General features: G+C 28.3%; 6 protein-coding genes and 1 pseudogene across 7 annotated transcripts; 2 read left to right on the top strand and 5 right to left on the bottom strand.

Moving 5' to 3' along the window:
* The first annotated feature begins 285 nt into the window (after positions 1-285).
* On the top strand, positions 286-3,101 carry LOC145743950 (solute carrier family 25 member 44-like). The gene is made up of 6 exons (XM_082562028.1): positions 286-506; positions 922-1,029; positions 1,453-1,533; positions 1,733-1,866; positions 2,091-2,427; positions 2,507-3,101. Exons 1-6 carry the CDS (start codon positions 369-371, stop codon positions 2,780-2,782), a joined length of 1,074 nt encoding a protein of 357 aa, XP_082418154.1. The 5' UTR covers positions 286-368; the 3' UTR covers positions 2,783-3,101.
* On the bottom strand, positions 3,005-6,228 carry LOC145743949 (WD repeat-containing protein 88-like). The gene is made up of 12 exons (XM_082562027.1): positions 6,058-6,228; positions 5,717-5,827; positions 5,462-5,547; positions 4,968-5,170; positions 4,605-4,731; positions 4,399-4,512; positions 4,200-4,270; positions 4,027-4,109; positions 3,869-3,937; positions 3,620-3,712; positions 3,388-3,545; positions 3,005-3,093 (listed from the first exon to the last, which is right to left on the bottom strand). Exons 1-11 carry the CDS (start codon positions 6,133-6,135, stop codon positions 3,429-3,431), a joined length of 1,152 nt encoding a protein of 383 aa, XP_082418153.1. The 5' UTR covers positions 6,136-6,228; the 3' UTR covers positions 3,005-3,093; positions 3,388-3,428.
* Positions 6,229-6,696: 468 nt separating this feature from the next.
* On the bottom strand, positions 6,697-9,576 carry LOC145743017 (uncharacterized). Its single transcript, XM_082560872.1, has 6 exons — positions 9,053-9,576; positions 8,891-8,963; positions 8,233-8,435; positions 7,780-7,894; positions 7,456-7,555; positions 6,697-7,307 (listed from the first exon to the last, which is right to left on the bottom strand). Exons 1-6 carry the CDS (start codon positions 9,424-9,426, stop codon positions 7,129-7,131), a joined length of 1,044 nt encoding a protein of 347 aa, XP_082416998.1. The 5' UTR covers positions 9,427-9,576; the 3' UTR covers positions 6,697-7,128.
* Positions 9,577-11,578: 2,002 nt separating this feature from the next.
* Positions 11,579-15,554, bottom strand: LOC145743063 (uncharacterized). The gene is made up of 10 exons (XM_082560942.1): positions 15,295-15,554; positions 14,929-15,066; positions 14,670-14,778; positions 14,052-14,443; positions 13,891-13,954; positions 13,232-13,363; positions 12,832-12,969; positions 12,579-12,680; positions 12,211-12,368; positions 11,579-12,002 (listed from the first exon to the last, which is right to left on the bottom strand). The coding sequence occupies exons 1-10, from the start codon at positions 15,505-15,507 to the stop codon at positions 11,901-11,903; spliced, it is 1,548 nt and encodes a 515-aa protein (XP_082417068.1). The 5' UTR covers positions 15,508-15,554; the 3' UTR covers positions 11,579-11,900.
* An 836-nt stretch (positions 15,555-16,390) lies between these two features.
* On the top strand, positions 16,391-21,182 carry LOC145742994 (anthrax toxin receptor 2-like). Its single transcript, XM_082560846.1, has 13 exons — positions 16,391-16,542; positions 16,708-16,866; positions 17,170-17,356; positions 17,488-17,598; positions 18,257-18,356; positions 18,509-18,607; positions 19,088-19,242; positions 19,457-19,555; positions 19,657-19,716; positions 19,846-19,929; positions 20,181-20,348; positions 20,592-20,672; positions 20,787-21,182. Exons 1-13 carry the CDS (start codon positions 16,415-16,417, stop codon positions 20,883-20,885), a joined length of 1,530 nt encoding a protein of 509 aa, XP_082416972.1. The 5' UTR covers positions 16,391-16,414; the 3' UTR covers positions 20,886-21,182.
* A 1,007-nt stretch (positions 21,183-22,189) lies between these two features.
* LOC145742375 (sodium-coupled monocarboxylate transporter 1-like) lies at positions 22,190-23,545 on the bottom strand. Its single transcript, XM_082560155.1, has 4 exons — positions 23,405-23,545; positions 23,065-23,291; positions 22,878-22,981; positions 22,190-22,792 (listed from the first exon to the last, which is right to left on the bottom strand). Exons 1-4 carry the CDS (start codon positions 23,543-23,545, stop codon positions 22,617-22,619), a joined length of 648 nt encoding a protein of 215 aa, XP_082416281.1. The 3' UTR covers positions 22,190-22,616.
* On the bottom strand, positions 23,425-26,056 carry LOC145742374 (sodium-coupled monocarboxylate transporter 2-like; annotated as a pseudogene). The gene is made up of 10 exons (XR_014280954.1): positions 25,998-26,056; positions 25,310-25,413; positions 25,060-25,247; positions 24,901-24,966; positions 24,661-24,780; positions 24,440-24,594; positions 24,270-24,302; positions 23,953-24,171; positions 23,659-23,749; positions 23,425-23,562 (listed from the first exon to the last, which is right to left on the bottom strand). The product of XR_014280954.1 is annotated as a sodium-coupled monocarboxylate transporter 2-like (transcript).
* Positions 26,057-26,414: the final 358 nt, after the last annotated feature.

The raw sequence follows: 26,414 nt of genomic DNA, 5'->3' as shown, positions 1-26,414 counted from the left end.
AGCTTAATTAGAATAATTTTTTTTTCTAAACAATTTAACATCTCCATTAAGGGCTTTCAAAAATATTCATTCTTACACCATATATATATATATATATATATATATATATATATATATTTTATTATGTTAGATTTTTTGTATTAAAATATGTTAATATTTTTACCTAAAATTTGCCATTAGTTTTCAAAATTTAATTTGTAAAAAATAATACGGTTCAATTACGTCCAAAAGTAAGTGAACCATGACGCCGGTCAAATTTTATTACTTACCCATTCATTCATTGAAGGCAACAAGCTTAATTTGATGATGTAACACTTCGAGTTTTAGGTAATTTTAGTACTTTCTTAGTTACAAATCTAAATATTACTATGAAGGAAAGCAAAAATTTGCAAATTATTGAATGGCAAGATCTAGACAAAAAGAAATTTTACCGAAATGGGTTAATTTTTAGTGGATTGTTGCGTTTCACCATTTACCCAACAAACCTCGTTAAAACAAGACTTCAGGTTTGATTTTTGTAGTTTAAAATTTTTTTTGTTGTACTCAATGACCGTAGTTCAATTTTATTCACTATTTTACTGGTAAGGTGGTAGATTTTATTAACCATAATAAATCATTAAACAATCTGACAATTAAAAAATAAATAAAACGTTTTTGGCATTTGTGTCTGTGAACAAGCTTTTTTGTATACAAAAGATCGAAAACACCATTTAAATAAAACACCTTGTCTACCTGAGTTAAAACGGTTTGTAGTTATTTGAATAGGGTTAACACATGTAGCCCTGCCTAACAAATATAAATAATGACTTTAGGAAATGGAACTAGTTCGTGCAAATTTTTTACTAGTAAATCTCTATGATTGTTTTTACATTATAACACATCGAAAATGTAACAATATTTTTAAATTATATACAATTTTAGGCGCAAGAAGGCAAAACATACAAAGGTTTATTTGATGCCTTTAAGCAAATTGCTGCCAAAGAAGGGGTTCGAGGACTTTATAAAGGATTTCCTATTAGTTTATTACAGGTATCTATCTTTCTTTAAGCGTTTCTATCTTCTTTAAGCGTTTTAAGTTGTTATTATTTATTACAAAATTGCTTATTGTATATATATATATATTTATAAATATTTTTAAATTATTTATTTCGATTTTTTTGGTAAGTTTTTTTAAAAATTATATCTGGGTAATGTTAATAAAACACAAACAAATTTGGTGAAAATTAAGGTTTATTTGGTTGCAATTTCCTGTTTACTTGTGTAGCACATTGTGTGTGATAACAGCTAGCTCATTATCTTTTAATATACATACAATTTATAAAACAATTTTTTGATTGAGAAAAAAAAGAACCCTAAAACATTTTATCTTTATTGAAATACACTTTAAGCGTTTTAACATACACATATTGTTAAACTTTTAAAATAATGGTTATTCAAAATATTTATTTAAAGGTTTTAGCTGGTCAATTTTATATCACAACCTATGAATCAAGCAAACAATATCTATTTCAAAATCAACCTATACCAATTCAGGTAATGCTATTACCAGTTATATTTTTAAAGATAAAGAAATGAAAATGATTTTGTAGGTTTATGCCTTACCAAGTTGTGTTAGTAAAAATTTATCTGATACATTTTGCCACATTTATTATTAACTTATTATTTTGATCTACATATACTATAGTGTATGCCCAGAAATTTTGTGAAATATAATTAAAATTTTATTTTGTAGCATTTATTAGGTGGTTTTGTGGCATCAACTGTTTCACAAACTATTATGGTTCCAGTAGATGTTATTTCACAACATCAACAAGTCATTGGGGCCGAGCATAAAATGTCAACAGTTAATTTAAATAACGTAAAAAAGTAAGTAAAGCACCCATTTGGGGACTATTATTTATTACTTAACTATATTATGTTAAAAGTACATTAAAATTTAATTAAGTTTTTTTATTAAGTTTATAATTGCAAAATTGTATATCTGCTTACAAATTATGTATTTGTTATGTTTTTTTACAAACTATTTATAATTTCGTGAATTTAAATACATATTTAATTTACCACATTTAAATTTGAATATATTTTAACAGATCATCTAAGCAACATACTGTCAACGCACAAATAAAAACAAAAAGACCAAATATTATTGGTCAATCTATCAAAATAATGTCACAAATACTTAAAAACGAAGGTGTTTCTGGCTTTTACCGAGGTTATACAGTTTCTTTACTGACCTACGGCAGTAACAGTGCTTTTTATTGGTCCTTTTATTATTTATATTCGGAATTAGTTGAAGAGTTGTTACCGAAAAGTGATCATGCAGCTCGCGAGCCTTTAAGGATAATAATAGCTGGATTTTTAGGTGCAATGAGTGGGGTTGTATTAAGTAACCCTTTTGATGTTGTAAGAACTAGATACCAGCTTCAGGTAAATATTATCTGTTTCATACATATCTATTACATTAAAATTTTTGCTGGTATAATGATTTATATTTATTTCTTTCAAGGTAAACTCATCAACTGATTGTGGTAGTGCTTGGAAAACTTACCAAAATTTAATAAAAACTGAGGGTTGGAAAGGTTTAACTCGCGGTTTGACTGCCCGTATTACCTCATCGTCTATTAATTCTTGCTTTTTAGTCCTTGGATACGAATACTTAAAAAAATTTAGCATGAAAGATAATTTAACAGAAAATGATAACAAATATGAAATGGAAGTTTTTCCTTTAATTGATTCCTCTGCAATTCCAAATGTTGATAACCATAGCAGGAAGTCTTCGTAGTATTTATTTTTATCCGATATTAATAACCTAATAGTACAGTGTTTTTAATTCGTTGTAATTGTTTTTAAGGAACCTCTTTTACTTTTAAGCATGCACTATTTTTCAAATGTATTCACTTGAAAAAAGGTTACAGAATATATAACAATCTTAACACTTTCCTAATATAATTTTAAACTCGAGTTAAATTCGTAACTACATTTAAGAAACTTTTTTGTTTTACCTGTGATATTTGAACTAAAGTCAGTGTGTGATATATGCAGACCCATTACATTTTTTATCAATGTCTTATCATTTCTGATTTTATGTGCCCTCTAAGTTATGAACGTATTTATTAATAAATATTTTAATTAAATTTTATATATAAAAGTTAAGGCTTTTAGGATTTTATGCACACTAATTGCTCGTAGATCTTAACATAGCTAAAATCTTTATTAAAAAGGAAATTCAAGAAAACATTAGTTAAGCATTATTTTAACATAAACCTATGTCTTTTCATTAAATGCTACCTTATTTCAAAAAAAAAAAAAAAAAAAAAATATTTCAAAAAAAGTTTTTTCATTAACACACAAGAATGTTATATGAATTCATGTTAAAAACAAAACAACCTGGTTTGTGTGCTTGATCGATAAAAAAAACAAGAAAATAATTATAAATAAGGAAGTTGGTTTCGTTCTGGATCTGATAATCGACAAAAAACACAAATACTGATGTCTGCTGGGTCCTCTAGTTGTGCAATTGAAAATTGCTTTGAACATTTTTCACACTGAATTTAAGGAAATATAATTATTTGAATCAACCTGTTTCACATTTTTGTATGATTTAATAAACACTATTTACCTGAACTATTTTCAGTCCCATAGCCCTTCTATTTTCAATGACTGCAGGTATATGATCAACTGCTTCGATGTTCCAGACTCTAACAGTTTTATCCTACATATTACAAATTAATAAAAAAATATAACTAAATTGTTCTTTTATGTGTTGAACTTTTGTCGAACTGTTTAAGTAACTCTATTGTTGAGATTTATGTAAAAATAATAAAATTTGACAGCTGCTTTTAAAAATTGACAAAGCAATATATCATACCTCTGATGAAGATAAAATGGTTTTTCCATCTTTGCTTATATCTACTCCAGTTACCCAGCCATCATGACCCTAAATAATTAATAAAAATGATTTTTTTACTTTTGTATAAAGGAGGTAAAAAATTTAATTTTATATATAAATTACAGTATTACACCTACCTTTAAAACAATCTTTTTACTATTGTTTGTCAGTTCCCATAGAATAATAGCAGTATCGTATCCTCCAGATACAACATACTGTGCTATAAACATAACAAAAAATCTTAACCTAACTACATTATATAACATTTTTTTAGTTCTTTTATAAAAAAAAAATTTTAAATTTTAAGTACCATCTTCCGAAAATTTGCAAGAACTAACTGAGCCATCATGGCCTTTGATTAAGTTTGTTGAACCCTTTGACCTAAAAATTGACATAAACAAGTGCATATGAAATATTGCAATTTAATAAACTATTTTTTTATATTTACTCTACAGTATATATATTGTAGGCCTACTAGTATGTATATTTGACCTTAATGCATTTCTAACCTAAACATTCCAGTTGATATGTCCCAAACTTCTAAAGATTTATCCCATGATGAGGTGCATAAATATCTTTCATTTTTGGCAAAACAACAACTTGAAACAATATTTTTGTGGCCCCTAGAAGTAAAAATGAAAGTTTTTTTAAAAGAGTTCAAATTTAAAATAAACTAAAGACATAGAAAAAAAACAGTATTTGTCTGATAACACACTTTAAAGTAACTGTGGTGGTTTGTGAGCGCATATCCCACACTTTTGTTGTTCTGTCCATACTTGTTGTTGCTATACGGTGTGAGTTTGGTGAAAATACACAACATGTAAGTGTGCTGTTATGGTGATCTAAAATTTAATTAACATCCATTTTTGGATTTTATTATTTTTTATTAAACTATATTTGTATACTAATGTATTATAATAATTTGACATTTGTTTGACTATAGTATAATATATAAACAATTAATCTTCTTAAAAAAATATTAAATATGAATCTATTTAGAGCCTTACTCTAATTTATTGGAAAATAAAGCAGTTCTTTAATTTGCTAATAAAAATAAAATTTTATAAACTCCAAATACCTTTAATTTCATAAATTAAATTTCCATCTCTCGTATCCCAAACTGATAAAGCGTTATCAAAATCTGAACATGACACTATATATTTGGCATCTGTGGATAGGTCGCATGACATTACAATCCCTTCATGATTGGCTCGCCATACTACATCCCCAGTTTCAACATCCCAAAAACAAACTGTTTTGTCCCAAGATGATGACACCATTCTGCAATATTATGTGTTTAAATATTAGTGGAAAACACAGTTAATTTTTTGGTTCACTTGGAATAAAAAAATGTAGTGCTGGTCTACTAATGATTTAAGTTTGTAAAGTCTGTTTTTGTATACACCAACTATTTTTTACTAAATTTGGCTTAAAATTGTAAGGGTGCATTAATACCAAATGTCATTAGCATTTTTTAATGCTTTTAATTTAATTTAACTAAATTTTAATGCAGCATAGAATTTTTAAATCAAAATAACTTTTAAATGATTTTTACATGTGTTAAATACATACTGAGTATTGTCTTCAGAAATTTTGCATTGTGTTATAGGCTTTTGATGGCTTTCATATGTGTGTTTTTTTCTTCCAGTATCAACATACTGTATTTAAAGGGATTAGAAATAAAGTGTTTGTTTTAATTAAATTATATATTTTCCTATTTAAATTGATTCAATTTTAAAATAGTTTGAAATAGATCTATATGGTTAAAACCTAAAACAGAATAACTGTGAAATTTTTTGGATAATAGTTTTTTTTTGGTATACATACCCATAGTTGTGCAGTCCCGTCTTTAGAGGCACTAAGTGCCAGTTTATCATTGTTAAAAAAGTGGCAACACGTTACCCCACTTGTATGCCCTCGAAGTACTTTATAAGGAATCTTATACAAATAGTAACTTGTTTAATAATGGTACAAATAAAAGATTAAAAGACAAAACTAATAAATTTGTATTAAATTCATGGGAATGAACATGGTGGAATAAACTAAAACTAATTAAAAACAAAATATAGTTTTTAATATATAATCGCCAGCTACAGACCACCTGGAATTTAACTTCTTAGCTTATAGACACAATTCAAGTACTTTTAAATATATTTTAACTCACTTACTTGCGATAGATTTTCATTTTCCCACCCTGCATCTTTAACGTTAATGTCCAATTCGTTTTTTTTTTCTATATCTATCATTATTAGGGCTTCCTTTTAGGTTTACTTTTCTATAAGTTAGAAAGTTGTAATTTAAAATATAACTGTATGCATGTAAAGTTTATTGCATGTATAGTTTTTTGTAATTCATGGATAAAATATTATAAAAACGTGCTTAGGAAAAATATCAATAATTGATATTAGTTGCTATGGTTGCTTGAAATCATAACAGAGTGTTGCCAAATTATTTTATAACTTCCTAAAAGCCTTACGTAGGTTATCCTTTACTTTTTCGGTTTTAGGTGATTTAATAATATGTTTTATTAACATTTATTTGCGTTTTGTTAAGGTATGGCTTGAAACAAAGTAATTAAATTGACTCATAATCATGTGAACATAAATATGAAATCATAAGGTTGTATAATTATTGATGAATTCAAAGCAACTTTTTTCCAAATTAACCCTATCGTCTATAAAAAAGACTTTTACGTTTGGTGTTATATTTACCCTAATGGTTTGCATTAAACATGAAATTGATTAACTTAAAATTTATTTGCATATCATTGGTAAAATTAGATTATCTAAAAAGAAAAAACAGAACACTAGGTTTTTAACAAACGTCATTATTAAAATTGCTATATTACAATTATCAATTTGTATTATGATATAATTAGCTATAATATTCTAAAAACTTACATGACATCATATAATATAAACGTAAAGCACAATATAGAAGTAATGCAATCTGCCAGAGCATCATAAGCATTAGTTTTAATTATATGCACTTATAAGTATATCTAATAAATAGCATAAGTAAAGTGGTAAAAATCATAATGTAAGAAAAAAAACTAACATATCAAAATACCACAACCAATTTGAGCATAGTTAGTATCATAGTGCAAAATTATAGCACATCAACTTAGCCTATGTCATCATTTTACTAAATATTAAAAAAGTTAGAGTACGGTCTAGTAAGGTAGTATATAATCATAGTGCAACAAAAACACTTCATAATACTACAGTGGTGGGAGAAATTTATTTTCCCTTTCCTCCGAAAACATCTTCACCATACTGTCGACTATCCTTTCGCATTGTATCGTGAAAACGGTCAAACAGGGTTGTGTTAAAACCAAAATTAACATGAAACAACTTGTGGTGGTCATCGTGGAATTTAACTGCCGGTTGCCATGGGTAAATCGATTCCAAATCTACTCCTGTAACCACATTGTTTTTATAAATATTAATTAAGAAGACTTTTGCGCTTCCTGCTTTTATAGCTACCAAAATATGTAGCTTATTAAGATAAAGTAAAGTATTTACTATTTAAAAACTGTTTTAGCTTTAACATATGTAAAGCATTACCAGAGTGGTCGATGAGGCCAAAGTAGTACAAGTAATAGGAAACCCCGATAACCGATACAAAATGCAGGGGAACCAGAAACATTGGGGAGATCAGAATAAGCTAAACAAATAAGTTACTTTAAGACTATAAATTTTCAAGTACAACACTTGAAATAATGTTTACGCTAAAGTCTTTAAATTTGCTTTAGTTAAAATAATATGAAAACTAGAGCAACGCAAAGTATTAAAATTAATTGCTTGGGATTTTTAAAACAATGAACTTTGTACTCTTTATGTTTTCTTTTTCTATTAATTTAAATAAGGTATGTTGTCAAAATAATTTACCTGAAATACAGTCGATTCGATTGGGTGCATTGCAACTGCACTGAATGCGGTAGGCGAATGATATCGGTGATGCCATTTATGGAAGTTTCGGTAAAAAAACGGGATGTGGAGCATTCTACATTAAAAATTATATTAACAGGGACTTAGAAGAGATTTTTTTTTATAAATATTCAAGGGCGAGCTTTTATACTAAACGTGCAAACTTTTTTTCGCAACGTGTTTACAATATTTGGACACATGACTACTTTTTGTTTGATTTGTAAATAAATATTATGGGCCAAAGGGCAATTCTTTGCAATAGTCTAAGTGTTTCTGTGAATTTATTGTTTGTTTGACAATTAAAACATGACCACCTAAAGGTTATTAGGCTATTGAAAATTCTACCACAAAAAATGCATCGATTTTAACAATTGCAACATCATAACTCAATACAACCAAAAAAAAATGTTTTACCTGTGAAAGTAGTAGGAACAAGCATCCAGATACAAAAACAATCCAACTGTCGACACGACAAAGTAGATAACTCCATAATCACCTATATTGTAAAATACTTTCGCCCTTGATCCTCCGTTGGAAATGTAAGCTGTCAGTGTTCCAGAGATTGAGGAGCCGATTAAAAGACAAAATGACCCCAACATTATTTCATGACGCTCGTTCTATAAATATTATAAAAAGTAGGGTTAATCAATCAACACCAACTTATATTATGCCACCAGCTGCAATACTAAAAGAAGAGAGTTGGGTAGGAGGGTAGCACTAAATGAAGGGTTGGGGGGATAAGGAAAAATGCTTAGAGGTCATGTTTGGAAAGCAGCAAAAATTGTCAATACTTTCTTAATGCCTATTAGCATTGAAAATTTCTGATGCTTTTTAAAAATGTTTGCAAAACACTTTTCGTTAAGCGTCTCATTTCACCATTTTCTTTTTTTATGCTTTTCCATTTCTCCTGTTAGTGCATTTTCCTTCTTTGCTCTCTTCTTTTAGTGTTACTGTCAAGCTATGACATAAAAACAAAGGTAAACCAACAAAGGCCCTTGTGTAAGACAGATAAAATTCTCGATTATTACATCTGGCTGCTAGTTTAAACTGGTATTTTTTATCTTTAACAAACCTCTGTGGTCAAGAATCTTTTCGGTTGACATTTCCAGTTTTCAGGTGTTGATCTCTGCTTAAAGTAGTAATTCCTTAAAACAAATATTTGTTATTTTGTTTAATTTTATTTATTATATAAAAGATAACTTTTAAAATGCGTATTTTAAAAGATTATATTTACCATTGTAAAAATCCACCTACGGAAATGAACATGGCATATGATGTAACCATAGAAATTCCAATGTAATAAAACAGATCTTGCAAGCAGTATTCCTTAAGATATTCGTTTAATGGAGACAATTTCTCTATTGAATTTTCATTAATGGTACCATTAAGTGTAGGAGAGTTGTTGTCGAGGTCAAGTTCAGGAAAATAAGACTGCCAACTTCTCATAAGTATAACGATGTAAAGGACAATTTCACCTCGAGCGGCAGCGCCCATTGCAGCTAGCACCAATGACATTACTGCCATGATAACATACTTGTTGCTGAAAAGGTGTTCTTGCTTTTCATTAGGTTTAAAGTTAGTAACTGTGTCCTTTTTGAACTCCCCCATTTTTTAACATAAGTTTTTGTCTAAAAGGTAAGGATATAGTTAAAATGAAGTTAAAGTTGTTAAAAAAAATGCCGGCTGTAACAAAAATAGATTTGGTCTTGTTTGCTAACGTGTTTGAAATGTTGGGCATCACTACTCATACAATCTAACTATTTTTGCATCTTAAGCCTCATTCAGCTTTAAAAATATCTAACCATAGATATCTGATTATATGCTTTATTATGTCTGCTAAAAACTTGTAACTGAAAGCGCTGCGCGCCATCCTTTTGTGGTTTAAATTTAGTGAATAAACTGACCAAAAAAATTTCTTTAAGTCTATGTAAAACGATATTATGACGAAATACAACACCATTTCCTCGTCTAAACTACAAACAAAAGAAAATAAATGTTAACTTGTGGCTTTATATCTAACAAAATTAAACTAGTTTGGACACAAAATTTATACGTGCGCTTGATCATTTTTTTGTTCCAAGGTCATTTTGTGTATTTGTTTTTAAGACAAGAGGACTTTGCACAAGTGAAGGCACTTATAACTACCCAGCTAGGATAAATGTCGCCAACCTAACAGTTTCGGAAACAAAGACTTATCAAAATCTAATGTTTTGTTTTCTACCTAATTGCTTTTTAATAAATAGTAAGTGATTGTTAATACTGAAAAGACTTGCAGATTTTGCAAAAACTATTGTGCAATTAACAAAGTTATCTTTGTCATGTTTGGTAAATTTTATAACTTATTTTTTGTCCTTGAACGGGGGTTAATGTACAGCTAGCTACGTTGAAATTTTGTGCGTCACTAGCATTCACTAATACAACATTGGGACTTGAGTAAATATGAATTGAAGATTATTTTTGTAAAGACGACCAAAAAGTAAACAATAATGCAAAGTTTTGGCGAAAGTTAAACTGAATAAAATATATTCCACAAAGTTTTCTGCAGACTGAAAGATAATATACTGCTTTTTTATATTCTAAACTTTCTTTAATATCCCAAAATTAATACTCAAAATCTGTAAAACTTCTACAAATATGAAATTTGTTTACTTCTTTTATAAGCTTAACAGTTTTGTTAAAATACGCTATTTAATACCTATCGTATTTCGTCATTTTCTTTTCCTTAGGCTAAGCGAGTTAGTTTTTCTGTAGCAGGCTTTTATTCTATTTTAAAGACACCACTTACGTAACATTTACATAACCAACAGCGTTGTTCAAATTTACATTTCACAATATTCTGCAACATGTGAAAATTAAAATAAACATGGTTTCTAAATTGGGAAATAAAGTTGTAATACTGAATTATTTTTGAAAACACAAAAAATCATTAAATTTTAAATTTACAATAAAATAAAACTTGATTGAGCTCACTTTTGGGTTTTGTTTAGTTGTGAATGCCTATTCCTAATAACAATAACTTGTGCTGGTCTACGTATATTATATGAACACCTAACAAACAAACAAACAAGCATTATTAAAAAACCATTCCAGAATTTTACTTAAAATTTTCCATAACTTTTCACAGAAATTAAACGTATTTACTCAATGTGCAATGTTGGTAATTCGTTTTAGTGTAAATTAAATATAATTAATAGCAACGATCAATGGGGTATTCCGCCTTGTGTGTACACAGTCAATTACTTCGTTAGGTTTGGTTGCTACAATAAAACATTAAGTGCTTCTAGGCTGCGTTCAAGTGCCGGTAGTTTTGTGTTTACGCTGTAGAGCGACCAGTAAAACACATAAGGCATAACACAATTTTTAGTTATTTAATTTTGCTCTGAAGTTATAACGCTTGCAGTTCATAGCCTACCGTAGTTAAACGTATGCTCCCACTAACTAATAGTTGAAGTATTATTTCCTGACCTTGCAATCGGGTTTATTATTTTAGCTAAGTCTTTGTTTAACTTGTTGTAAAAGAATCACATAGTATAGAAGTTACATCTTCAAATAAATAATTTTGTATTTTAAAATTTGCCTAGTATTTACAGTTTTCTTACGTGGGCTTTACTTAATATTTGTTAGTTCTACGTTTATGTTAGGTACAGGAAACGATGTAGCCTAAAAACCCTGGCCTAGCTAAGCTAGTAGAATACATATTACACGTATATCCTATATTTAAAACACAGTTGACATTTACTAATTAACCGATATATATATATATGATCCATACTAGCTTTTTATTTGTTTAACTCACAACGCGATATCAGAAGCAACTAGAAGAAAAGTCTTAATCAAAAATGTACATTACTAACCACATGACATAAATCACTAAAATGATTTCTAGTTAAAGAAAAAAATAATAATGGAAGGCTCTCCGGCAATTTTTAAACAAATTAGCTTGAACGCCAGCTGTAAGATCGATAAAAAAGTATAAATTTTATTTTAATAACCACCGTTGCAGATTATTTACAGGCTATTACTTTGAAAACAAACGAAAAAATGTGAAATTAGCTGTTAACAAATCAATATTGTTAGCAATTTTATTCGTAATAGTCTTCGTCTTCCGCTTGAACAGTTAAAACACGTTCATAATTCCAATTATGTCGACGGCGTTGACTTATTCTTCTCAAGTAAAATCCAATCTTAACAAAATACGTTTTGAACCCAATTATTTGTTTTAAATCTTTATTAACCTAGTTTTGCTATGTAATATTGATTGGCAATAATTGGCAATAACTAATTTTAACTTTTCTGCGTTTGTGTAACGTTAAGGTATATGGTGTACGACGTTTCACCGTATGGAAAAATATTTAGGTTATTTCTGAACTTGACCTCTAAAAATAAGCTTACCCATTTTCTAGATTTAAGTATCACAAATAAAGACAAGATAACGAGCACACATGAGAAGATAGCCATAAAACCGAGTAAAGGTCCTTGATCGTTTATATCATATTCCTCCATTCTTGTTTCGTAATGAGAGAGTAATGGCTGTTTGGAGCCACGAGATTCTACGCAATATATAAAAGAGGTTTAAAATACAACACATTACCAAAATATTAATATAAACACAAATTTAAAAAAAAGTGATATGTTAAAAGAATAGCACCATCAAAACTTATATTGAATACACAAATCAATACCTAGAGTAGGCCCTTTAAAGTATGTTAACGGAATCTTTTATAGCCACATTGTGTAAAAAAAGGCACACTATGTCGTACCTGCAATTTGATTTTCGATTTCAGTTAAAAGTTCTTCTGGCAATCCTACTTCACCAACTAATCCGACATCATAATTACTATCCAATGGGTAATCTAGGGGAACTTGAATAAATGATTTATTAATTGCTAACAGAATCAAATTTTCGGGAATGTATTAAGGTGTTAACAAATTTTATATTAGTCGACGTTAAATCATGTTTTATGTGCACAAATAAAATCTATTTTACAGAAAATTAAGTTAGATTTTATATACTTGTAGGAATATTTTGATCGTTCATAAAATTCCCGTACATAACTTCAGATATCAACTTCGGGTTTTTTCCTAAAGCTTCAGAAATAATTATTTCTGATTCATCATCGACTTCGCCGTTCATCGGAGATTCAATTGGTTCTACATTATTTTATGGGTTTTTATTGTTACCGTATGCTTTGTAAGGTTATTGTTTATTAGACACGTGATTATAATATATAGCATAAACATTATTTTTTGCCATAAATTTGAATAAACACATGATCAGGCAAAATTTGTAACTTATTGTTTTGTTTTAACGTGAACTAATACATTAAAAATTGCATAAAACTTATAAAAAATAACAAACAAATAATAACAAAGACGTATTGTAAGAGATTGTGTGGCAAAACAAAAAATTTACCTTCGTAATACATATAGTCTTTCGGGTCGGAAGGTATTGGCATGACTAGTTTTGGATTTGGCTGAAACGGTTGAGTAATTTTAATTACATCATCACTAACAATTACAGGAAGTCTAGGAAGTTCTGTTATACCTTTTTGTAACAATAATGATTACCATATATGTTTAAAGTTAAAGATATAAACTGCAGATGTATTGTCCTGCAAGATAAAATTAAACGCTGGCAATGCTGAACAGAAAACGACAAAAAAGATTTTTTTTTAAATTCTATGCTTTGCCAAAATGATAAGGCTGATAAAAAAGCTATTACGTTAAATGAATGCTAAGGTCAATAGGGTATATGACAAATTAAATTGTAAATTTCCGGAAACTATTGTTCCAAAGCTTAAAATTCTCATGTAAACAGGTGTTTTTAAAATATTTAAGTTGCATAGGAAATAATTTCAAGGTTTAAAAATAGTAAATTTGCATGTATTGTACCACTTGGTACTAGGCTAAACTAAAGCAACTTAATGCAGAGAGTTTAAAAGTAACGACGTTGAAAAAAATTCAGTCTAATGCAATAAATGTAGAGTAGGCTGGTAGTTTTATGTTTAATAACTTATTGCGTTACATCTGTTTGTAAATATAAATAATTTTAAATATTTGTTTGTATCTTACCTGCATCGTAATCAGCAATATAGTTGTCATCATTATTTTGTGAATATAAGACTTTGTCTTGACCCTGTTAAAATTTGAGATTAAATGTAAATTTAGGAAATGCAAATATTTTTTATACTTTTTCTTAACTTAGTCTTTCCGTTTTTAACACTTGTACTTACTTTGTTTACTTTTTTGTCATCTAGTTTGTTGTCCGTTAAAATTAAATTATCGTAGTCTGTTAACTCGTCCACTTTTACAGTTGCGTCATCAGTGGGATAATCTGTATCTTCATCTGTAACTTTTATAAAGTCGTCATTTGTTACCTTGTTAGTGACGTCATTGTCATCGTTTTCGGTGTTGTTGTACGTTATGTCATTGATGACGTCATTATCCTCGGAGATAGTTTCATTGGTCGTCTTAGTATTATTCCGATCGAACACGTTAGCCAGGTAATCGTAGTTAAGAAAAAATCCGAAGCAAATCGGATGAATTTGATTTAGGCCACATACACTTTCGCATGTATCGGACGAGAATACTAAGTCGTATATCGATTCAAACCAGTTGTTTTTGCCTATAACAATACATTTCAAAATGGTCAGATAATTGTAAAGATGAATGCGATCATTGCTATGATGCAATCGTAATGTAATTGCTATGATCTTTACATAAAAGTTGGTAAGCAACTTGTAATAGTTATTTGTTGTGTGATTCTAGACAACTGTAAAGGATCAGAAGTGCTAAATTTATCTTTATTTTATGTTTTTATTTTGTAAAAGATTAACTTTTTTGGTTTTTACCTTTTGGGGTCGGTAAAACGTTTGGGAAGTTAGATCTTAATGTCGATAAAGTATCACACAATTCAGAGTTATCCATGTTGTCTTTTAGTTGGTTGATTGCTATCATCGTCTAAAATTATTTCAGGTTAAAATTTCGGACACAAATTTATTTTTTAATTCTCTTTAAAAAAGTTAATTCTCTTTAAAATCACTCCAATATGAATTTTCACTGATTTTTTAAAACCACTTTCTAAGGATTACAATCTGTTCGTAAACTTACTTGTATTTCATCATCGCTGGCGTCAGGGAGTTTGCATAATTGTTTGGAAGTGTTAAAATAAGCTCGACATATTCCGGAGAAGAATGTTTTCTCGCTTTCCGGTACGTCACATCCGGAACGGAAAGTCCGATAGAAATCCTGATAAATATAAAATTAGTTTAACACAAAAGAACAAGATGAAATATTGAAAAACCTTTGAATGTATGTTGGTCACTTGAAACTTTCGATTCTGTTGGTGTGTAAACAAAACAATGTGTAAGCTACTATAAAAAAGCCTTACATTCCATCATAGAAAAATCATATAAGAAATGTAAAATTGTTTTACAAAATCGTATTGGCGAAAAAGTAATTTGCACGAGCTCGTACCATCGGTGGGTAGACACATTTATTTGTCAGCCAATATTCTTCGGCCTCATCGGCGACCGTTCTAGGTTTTCTGATAGGTTGGCGAAAATGATTGTTGTTTGGTTTCCAGGGGAAGTAGTTGGGTCGGTATTGGGCTTGGGCCGGATCAATCCAGAAGCAAAAAAGCACGAAAGTGACCAGTAGTAGAAGCTGAGTTGGCAAAGTGACAGACATTGCAGATTAGAATCGCATGCACAGCTTAAATTAAATTTTGTGGATTTTAATCTGCATTTAAAAGTAGTAATTTTGACAATATAATTTAAGCAGGTATTATTAAAAATGATTATTAAATTTTTTTATTTCAGCTAGTGCAGCTAAAAGGATTAACATTCTATAACTGTTTAAGTAATAGTCTCATTCTACAAACTTGGCCTATATGTTACTATCTGTTCTCTTGTAAATGTAAGTTTAGGATTCCACGTATACCATAACAATGTACGTAGACAAAATATGAATCAAACATAAATTAAAATCGATTTTTTTAAGTACTGAAATGTAAGGGCCATTGACAAGTTGTTTCCAACGATATTTTGATGACATCAAATCACGTGTTTAATTCAAACTGACACAATAACAATGATGTTGACAAAAATAAATTTGTGGAACATTTACCCTGACGTAATTAAAACGACATCTTCTAGAATAAAAAACTCCCCTTTTTTCAAGAACGTATTTTAAAAAAAGTATTCAATACAATTTTACAAAACATTGTATTTTTAGATTATTCTCTGTAAAATTTGTATTTTTTAACGTTTTTGCATCTTGTTAAAAGGTTTTGTTAAATTGGTGTAAGGCGCTGATATAGTGCCTCAAGTAAATTTCTTCTACTGCGTTTGACAAGTTTTCTTATCAGTTATTCAAGTTTTTGTACAAGATTATAGCAAAGAAGATGTTAACTATTAAACAAGTTTAGTAAAGGAACATAATAACATAAAATGTTACATAGTGGTAAAACAGCAGTTATTTTTATCTAGTTCAATCTGAGAACCTGTTTAATTTTATCCTTTTTTACAAAATTAAATATATACTATTCTTTTTAAATGTACTTAGATTTAAAAACCTAACATAAATTTTTAACAACATGCTGTCTCGGTTAATGTTTGCTCTGATGACGTCATTGGTTGTTATGGCAACGCCACAAGCAGACTTAGTTCGAGAAGATATATCAAGTTGTAATGGGGCTTTCGATGTTTACTTTGCATTAGACTTGTGAGTTTTTTTTATATTATAATTACAGTTATAACTATAAGGTAGAAATAACTAGTTTAAAATTTTGTTAAAGTTACGTCATTTGATAATAATCAAATATAGTAACATTAATATAATAAGTAAAACAAATATATCTATACTATTTTATTTTTCTGCTCTTGTTAGATCGTCCAGTTTAAGTCAAGGAGTTAAAAACCACTTCAAAGATGAAACTGTTTCTTTTGTCAAAAAGTTGGTAGATAAATTTAGAAGCCCGTTGCTTCGGATTTCGTTTATTACGTTTAATACCGATGCAAATGTAATAATGGGACTGACCAATGACAGGTAACATCTATTAACATTATTAAAAGTTTTGACCTATGTGTTTTAATTTTTAAATGTAATTTATTAAGCAATATTTAACGACAGAAAATTTAAATTGGCATAAATTCATAGATAAAATTATAGATTACTATTATTGTTTTATTTTTAATAACTGATATTAATAATTTGTTTTTGTTACTTTCACGGTTCATATTGAATTTCTCGTTACTTTACAACTCTAAAAATTCTGAAGAACTTTAGACCTGACACGATCCTAATATAAAATATTTGCATAATTTAACCTTATGTTTTCATCTTTTTAAGGGAGATAATGGAAAACAAATTAGACGAGTTGCGGCTGTTAATACCTGAAGGAAGAACTAGTTTAGGACTTGGTTTAATGAAAGTCAACGACCAAATTAGAACCTTTGGACAAAAAAGAGCAAGCGTTGTTCTTATACTCACAGATGGTGTGTTGGATTATACAACAAAAGTTAGAGCTGTAAATGAGGTATGTTACACTAACAAAATTAAAAAAGTATAAAAGTTACTACACATTTATTTAAAATCTCATTTTAAAGTAATGTAAATATTGTTGGTATTGGCATTAAAAGATTCTCTAACAAGTCTTCTATATATTAGGCTAGAATTGCTCGTGATCTTGGATCAACTTTATTTGCAATTGGAGTTGGAGATTTCGACACTAAACAACTGCGAGAAATAGTTGGTGGAATAAAACAATATGTTTTTCAGGTATTTTATTCAAGGATATTTATATCTTATTATACAGTTTAAATAAAAATTTGCCAAAATTACTTAATGAGATCATCTGGTTTAATTTGATAATTGATATTGATTAGTATTAATCTCTTAAGTTATAAATTAGTGTTGGTAAATTTGCGGTTTCCGCTGCTATGGACAAAATTGTCCCAAATCAAACACAAATGTTTTTTTTTAATTTAAAAGAAACGGAACTGTTTAAGCTTTGTAGTTTTTCTTTAAATTTAATTTTTTTAAATTACATCTAATATGTTTAATTGCAAAAAAATTGTATATTAAGTTTAATTTGAAAATAGAATAACAAAGGTATTCAAATTATTCCGCCGTACACAAATACACTCGACCGGAAATATCAAATTGAGTTAAATATTTTGATTGGTTCAAGTTAAAGATTGCCACGAACTTGTATTTTGCACAATTCTAAATGATTCATAATAACAAATGGCAATTCACAATTTGGATGACCAAAATGGTTATATAATTATTTGAAATTACATCATCATTTTTAAATATCAATGATCTACCTCTAATGAGTGGAGTGCTTATTTTACACATCGTTACCCTTATTATGTAAATGTAAAACAGTTGTACGTATACACTATACATAAACTCAACACTATTGGATTTTTAGGCTGCAAGTTTTCGAGATCTTAACAGAATTGTGGAAAGGGTTGTTGACAGTTCCTGTGTTGAGATAGTTGACGCTTCGCCATACACAGTTTGTGAAAACAGTAAGTATTTGCCAAATATTTTTAGATATATATTTTAAACATCACAGGTTAAATGCAAAAACAAATATTTTATAGTTGTAAAAATTAAATAAAAATGTTAGGGTTTTAAAAAAACATCGATTAAGTGTTTAATTTAACTGTTGCTTTTGCAGAAAGCTTTGAGCTCACAATACTTGGTAATGGATTTAACAAAACGGGTGACCCATCTCAAGTGAAATGTAATTACTGGCTTAATGAAACAACTAATTTTCGTAAGTTTAACTTTTTTCAAAGTCCTGGTGAATTATTTTAAACTTTAGTTTTGATCTCAACTTGTACTTGCAAAATTATACATGAACAAAAATTAACTAAATTAATATTGTAACGATCTGCCATTTTGTTGTTTACGTTAAATGTGTTATCTATTTTAAGTCACGTGTTTACACCTATTGCCGAGTTGTGCTAGTTTATGAAAGTTTTTGTAGCCTAAACTCATACCTCTATCACGTGTTCTGTATCACGTGATCTGCTAATTTATTTCTGCTAATTGATCGTGTTTGAAATGCATTGTATAAGGGTTTCCGCAATCCAAGTTTGTGGATAATTAAATGTAACTCTTCGGCAATATAAACTATAAAATATTAATACGGCTTATTATATGTATTTTTAAATTTTACGCGATTTATATTAAAAAAATGTAGTTTTGAAATTAAGTTAAAAATTAATAACAAAATAACGAACTGAACATTTAGTTGTCAAACCGACCTCATTTCATTCAAATCGTTTGGTATGCCCATCTCCGAAACAAGTATTTCTTAAGCCTTCCGACATAGTTATCATACAAGTTACTTTAAATGATGGGATCAGTTTTGTTTCTAGCAATATAACTATCACAACTGGAGTTTGTGTAAGTTTAATTTAATGCAGTTCTATAACATGTTTCATTGAAATTAGGAACATTTTTTTCCTAATTATCAAAGTATCCTTTGTTGTATTTGATAATAAAACATATTGTATTGAATTTATGCGTGTTAAACTAATATATGGGATTAGATCTTCTATATTTAATTTAAAAAAAATTATACATGTTTACTTATTGTTAAACTCACGGTTTTTTACAGACCCATTCATTAGGAGTTGTTTGGACAATGTTATTTCTGCTTGCTTTTTTGGTGTTGTCAGCTATTTGGTGGTTTTGGAATATCATATGCTGTGTTGTTGTAAGTTGATAACTAATTTTAAAGACGCTCCAGCATATGTAAATAAATATATATTTATTACCTTTTAGTGATCTTTTTTAGTTAATATTTATTGTTTTAAGATTGTTAAACCGCAAACACCTAAAAAACGTCCAGCCCACCCACCACCTCCTAGACCCCTGGTAATTTTCTTGTATTTGTATATTGTAATTATTTAGACCTTGTTTTTCTTTAGTTTTATGTACTATTTATGTTTTAACACTAATCATTATTGCTAGTAATTAAACCATTTAGTTGTCTTTCTTTTTCAGCCCAAGACGGAAATGCAACAGTGGCCAGTTGTCGATGCCTCATTTTATGGTGGAAGGGGAGCTGGTGGTATGCATCCCATGAGGGTAAAAAGTCGTGTTTAAATTTAAAAGTTTAGAATAAAAAATAGAAAAATTGTTATTTTGCCTAGTGCGTGGTGGTAAAAATACTGTAAATTGTATTTTTTTTTGTAAATTGTATATTTTTAAGTTGCGTTTACATTAAACATATAAGAAAAAAATTACAAATTTGTTATTTTGTCTTGTGCACTTCGTAGTTCTTAGAAAAAATAATAAATAAGTTGTTCTGAAATTTTTCCAATTTTATTTATAAAAAGGTTGAATGGGGTGACAGGGGATGCACTGAAGGGGCAATGCATCTTGAACGAACTAACGACGCAAAAGAAGTCGCCGTCCTTGAACGCGAAATCCTGGTAGATCACGTGACCGAAGAAGATGTACCGATGACGTCACCTGTTTCGATAACATGTTGTGGAAAAATTAAGGTAAAAAATATTTTTTTACTATATTGTCTTTTATATCCTTAGTTGAACAAAAAAATAGTTGCATACTCGTTCCAAAAGCTTTATATGTAAAGCTGCAATGGAATCAAAGTTTGCTTGTATTTAGTTGCCTGCGCAAATAATATGAGGCTATATAGGTATATACACTTTTCTTTTAAATATAAATTTAGATATTTTGACCTTTAGTATATATTTTATTTTTAAAAGTTGATGTTTTTTATTTAGGCCTTTTTCAAACAACTTTTTAAACCAATCTATTCTTTCTACAAACGACTATCTGTTCTAAGACCACAGCCTAACGATACGGTGTGTATTTTATTTTGCGTTATTTAAATTTAGATTAAATTGGACTTTTAAACTTACATATAAAAAATTACAATGTAGTTTTATATTTGATTTATCGAAAATATTGTTTTTAAGGGAAAATGCGTTTCAATAAAAAAGGAAAAAAAATGCGAAAATCGCCAAAGAGGAACATGCAACACTATATCTGGTGAATATTTTGATACTAGTCATTAGAGTTTTATTTTATTTGTTTAAGAAGTCTATACCATTTTTTTTTTCGAGTAAACTTGTAGTAATAAAACTAATTATAAAAAGAGTATCAGCAGTAAATTATTTTTACTTATCAAATTATACATTCGTTGTTTTTATTTAAAGTTTTGTAGAACCATCTGCAATATTGACATTGCTTTGTTTTTAAATGTTACTTTTTTTTTAATTTTTTTGCCTGATTAAAATTATTGTTTTATATGAGCAATTGCAATGGGTTTATTCTTCTGTTTTAACTTTTTTATATCTTACTTCAGTTTTAACTTTTTTATATCTTAATAGTATGTATTTTTATTATTTCAGTTTAATGTTTCTATATTAAATAAAACTTTGTAAGAAATAAAAAAAAAGTTTAAATCATTTTTTGGTAATTTTTTGTTTTAAAAATGTATATTAACACTAAAACAAACACTAAAACGTGATCTATTAGGTTTGCTTCAGTAGGTTCGAAATCATTTGATCATTTTCAATTAACATCTCTTTAAGTAACTAAATTATGAATATTGAATAAAACAATAAATAAAATCATTTTCAATTAACATCTCTTTAAGTAACTTAATTATGAATATTGAATAAAACAATATATAAAATTTTGTAATAAATGATTTGACTAAACAAAAAAGGCGCTTTGTCCCCGTCCAATATTCTCATTCTTATAATTAAATGTTAATAACACAACAACATACTTGGCCTATTGTTTATAATACGACATGCCGTATATTTTGTGATCTAAGAAGTTGTTAAAAAAATAATTTAAAATTCATAAAAAATTATATTTCAGTAGTATAAAAAAAATCAGCTTAAAATATTATATTGGCAATTTTATTCACAGCAATAAAGTTAATGTCTCTTGTTAGAAACTTAATAAATGTTTGTTATTTGAAATCACAAGGATTTTGTCTTTTAATTTTAATTGTTTGTGTAAGTATTAGACAATCCTTATTTAAATAGTTTTGTGTTTACATTTTATAAAATAATAAAACTATTTATTTAGGTTTTAAAAAATGCACAGACTATTTTTTTTTTCAACTGAAAAAGCTAAAACAAACATTTAAATTTTTTACATATAATACTATAAAACACAATAGCTATAATTAAAGGATATTCGTAAATTTAATTATTAGTTTAAAAAAATAAAATATTGTTCAAGTTAATGCAAATATAACCTGTCATGCACTTAAATAATTTTATAATGTTGTTTGTTCAAGTTCAAGATACCATGGAACTTTGGAACAATGTAAACTATATATTTTGTCGTGAGGTATTTTTATACCAAACAAGTTAAAAATATTTTTGTTTGATGTTTAACGACTCGTTTAAATTAACTTAATCTATTATTTAATAACTAGAAACTCTATATTTTTATGATGCTGCTAGCTTGTATAATGAGTCGCATACTTGCGACTATGGCAAACAAAGTCGTAATCTAACAACAAATGTCAATGTTGTAAAAAGCTTAAAAATTTAATTAAAAAGGTGGTAATTCAACATTAACATATTAAATGAAACATTAAAGTATTGTGGTTCAGTTTTATAAAATAAAGTAAATAGTAATTCAAACCAACCTGGTAAAATATTTTTTCAACATAACTAAACGTTTGTCACCAAAACAATGTTTTGTCACACAAAGAGCTATGTTATAATATAACTAATAAAAAATTACTTTGTTTATTGCAATTGTGAATAAGTAAAGATAATTTAAGTTTTATTACAGCTTTGTTTGTTCATTCTTTTCATTTTTAAAATTTCATTTTTTTGTTCTAGGTTTTCTGGAACTCCAAAACGAAAAAACTTTCGTATTTTGGGGGGAAATAGTTTGTTGTCGATAAGTGGTAGAAAATATTTTGGATCGCATTCAGACGCTTTATTTGCACCTTTTATTAAAATGAAAAAATGCTTGATTGAAATACTTAAATTAAAATAAGATTCATTCTAAACACAAATTGGTAAAATACTAACCAGTTACAAAAGATACAACTAATCCAACAACAAACGTTATAAGGAACCCCCACAAAAAATAGAAAGCAAAGGAAAGAGAGTACAAATTATAATAAAGCGTTGGTCTATAGATAAAATATTAATGTTAAAAAAAATGTTCAATCAAAATTAATTACATTGATCAAATTTAATTTAAGGTTTGACCTACTTGTAAATTTCAGGTTTCGTTGAAAAAGTAGGCAACGTGTTATGATATGATGACGTAATGTAACTGGATGTTGTGTAATCAGTGTTATTTTCACCCTCTATGATATTACATTGTTCAACAGAGAGTGGCAATGCTTGAACACTTTCAGGCATTTTTCCATAAATGTTTGATCCAATTGTAATCCACAAACTACATGCTGTTCCGACGATTTGACCGACAAAAGCTCCCTGGTAATCAAAATAAAGACTTAAGTACTATGGAGTTAATAGTTCATTTTTTGAAAATTATCATTATTGATACTAAAAAAAGTTTTCTTAAAATTTATTTAAATTAAACATACCTTAGAAGTACACCATGGTGTGAAAATTCTCAAGGTAAATACTCCAAGTAAGGGGCCGTTTAGAGCTCCAGTTACCGAATATACAATAGAAACTACTGTTCCTTCCAAACTGCTTACAACAAAGGCAATAGCCATCGCCATAAGACCAATTAAAACAGCTAAAAGTATGAACATATTAAAAAGCACAGAAAAAGTTTTTTTACTTTGTTTGTTTACTTTATTTGCAGTTTATCTAATATTTTTCCAATAAGAACCTGTTGTCTGTCGTTTAGATTAGGCTTTGTTGGTAATATAAAATCTTCCAAGATTAAAGCACTTAAAGAGTTTATTCCAGATGACACAGAGCTGTAGTATAAATATAAATATTAAAAGATTAACAGGCCTGCCAACTTTTCATAAATATATCTAATACAATTTTTTGTTGGATAACTATTTTACGTGCCAACCTAATTAAGTATGCAAACACTACTTGTCTAAAAAGTTACTTGTTTTTAAAAGCGTATCAAGTTGCAGAGTATCAAGTTAAGTTAAATTAAAAAAAAAACTACCTTAATGTTCCACTTAAGGCAGCTGCTACAAAAAGACCTGCTAATCCCGGTATATTTTGAAATATTTTAACTATTAATAGTGACATCAGTTGATCATATTTTAAAATTGCACCGTTTAATACAGGATCACAGCCTTGAAAGTATGCATACATTGAAATGCCAGTTAAAATCGCCATTGCCTTCAAAGTCACAGTTGGAATAACCGCAAATAATATTGCCCTGTAAAAATAATATTATTTAAATGTGATCTATATAATTACAATCGGAGTTGATATAAATACCTTTGAGCTGCTTTAGTTGATTTGCAACACAAATACCTTTGAGTCATGGGTTGTGTACAACAAAATGCACTACAGTTGCGAATACTTGCACCTACAAATAGAGTCCAAAACGTTCGTTGCAAAAAAAGGATTTGGATCAAAACTGTCACAAATTAAAATATTTAGGATGTTGTTTTAAAATACGTAAATTATTTTTTTTTACTTACTCTAGGAAATTGTTACGTTGGTTTTCATAAATAGAGCGTTGAACCCCTTGCACTCCTCCAACATCTATAAAAGTTTTAGTAAGGGCAGCTAGACTACCAATAACCATTATTCCAGTTTGCAACACATCAGTCCATATTATTGCCTTTATTCCACCCTTTATTAAAATAAAACTTTTTAAACCAGTTCTTTTTATATAACAAAAAATTGATTTTTAACTTACCAGTGTTGTGTAAATGGTACATATAACACTGACCAATACAATGGATTCATATAAACCTAAAGGTGTGACAACGTTTAAGGAAAGGGCTGGTAGATATATTGTAGTTCCCATATAAAATATCTATAAATTGTATAAACCATTTTTAAATTGTTAGTTAGCAATCCGGAGCTTTAAAAATTACCAATACATTACTAAATTTTTAAAAACCCTTTACAAAACGCTTTGTTTAAAGAAACTTACACGACTAAGAAAAGAAGCCATTGTGCAAATCTTGTGGTTTAGTTTGTGAAAGCGTATTTCAATGTACTAATTCAAACAAATAAATTAGGATTTAGTAAAGTGTAGACTTTGCAATAAAAGAATACTAAATAATGTCAACAAATGATATTGCAACTTAACTGGAAAACTGTTGGTAGTTTTAGACGATGCAACAAGGTAGCATAATACATATAAGCAACAACGTAAGACAGAATAACATTTAATGCATGCCAACCAGCAACTGTCCCATATAAATACGCCTCTGTTGGAGTAGATGTCAATGTTAATGCTGACAAAACAGTGGCTGACAATGACATTCCAACTGCAAACTAAATGTTGAAATAATTGTTGGGTTTATATTCTTTCATTGCAAGCTATTTGTAATACTTACAGGAGACATAGTTCTTCCGCCGAAAATATAATTTTCCACATTGCTTTTATTTCGATCTTTTATAGCAAAATAAATCCCAATAGCTAAAGATATTACCAGCATACCTGAGAATAATAAAATTAATAAGATTTAGCCTTTCTAACTAAACTAAATTAAGCAATAACAATTTACCAATAAAAATCACAAAATCAACTATGCCAAATTGTGTGTCCATCTTTTTAACTTTTGTCAAATAATTTCTTTTTTAAACAGTTGTCAAAAAGGTTCACTGCGATACTTTTCAGTCAATTGTAATATTGCAGAAAGAGCTGGACACGTAAGATTTCGTTGTAAAAAGTTTTGGAAAATTTTTACTTTAAATATTTATGACATGCCATATATTTTGTAGTCTAAAAAGTTGTTAAAAATTTAATTTAAAATTTGTAAAAAATTTATTTCGGTGGTATAAAACAAAATACGCTTTAAATATCATATTGGGGTTTAGCAATAAAGTTAATGCCTTTTGTAAGAAATCTAATAAATGTTTATAATCAGTAGTCTCAAAACCGCTTTGTTCTGTAGTTTATTTCGATCTTTTATTGCATAAAAAATACCGATAGCTCAAGATATTACAAGCATTCCTAAAAAAAATAAAATTAAATAAACAAAGTCTTTCTTACTAAACTTGAGTAAATAATAAAAGTTTTACCAATAAAAATCACAAAATCCACTGTGCCAAATTGTGTGTCCATCTTTTTAAACTTTTGACAAAAAGCAGTTGTTCTTTTTGAACAGTTGTCAAACAGACCTACTACAATTTTAAACAGTTTGATACGGTGCAAATAGCTATGCACGTAAATACAATGTAGTTGTAAAAAGTTTTTTTTAATTGTTATTTCAAACGTATCGCAAAGTTGCGTTTGTTAAGTTGTAAAAAATAAATTTAAATTTAATAAAAAATAATTTTTCGGTGTTATATAAAAGCGTACATTTTAATTAAATATTGTAGTTTTTATATACAGCAACAAAGTTCATGTCTTTTGTTAAAAACTTAATAAAATTTTGTTATCTGATACCACATTAAAGGTGTTTCAACTGTTAAAATATAATTTTACCAACACGCATT

The sequence above is a fragment of the Corella eumyota genome, chromosome 2 (genome assembly GCF_963082875.1).
Source record: "Corella eumyota chromosome 2, kaCorEumy4.1, whole genome shotgun sequence".
Lineage (NCBI taxonomy): Eukaryota > Metazoa > Chordata > Ascidiacea > Phlebobranchia > Corellidae > Corella > Corella eumyota.
Note: the sequence above shows the minus strand (reverse complement) of the source record. Positions and strands in the feature narration are given on the sequence as shown.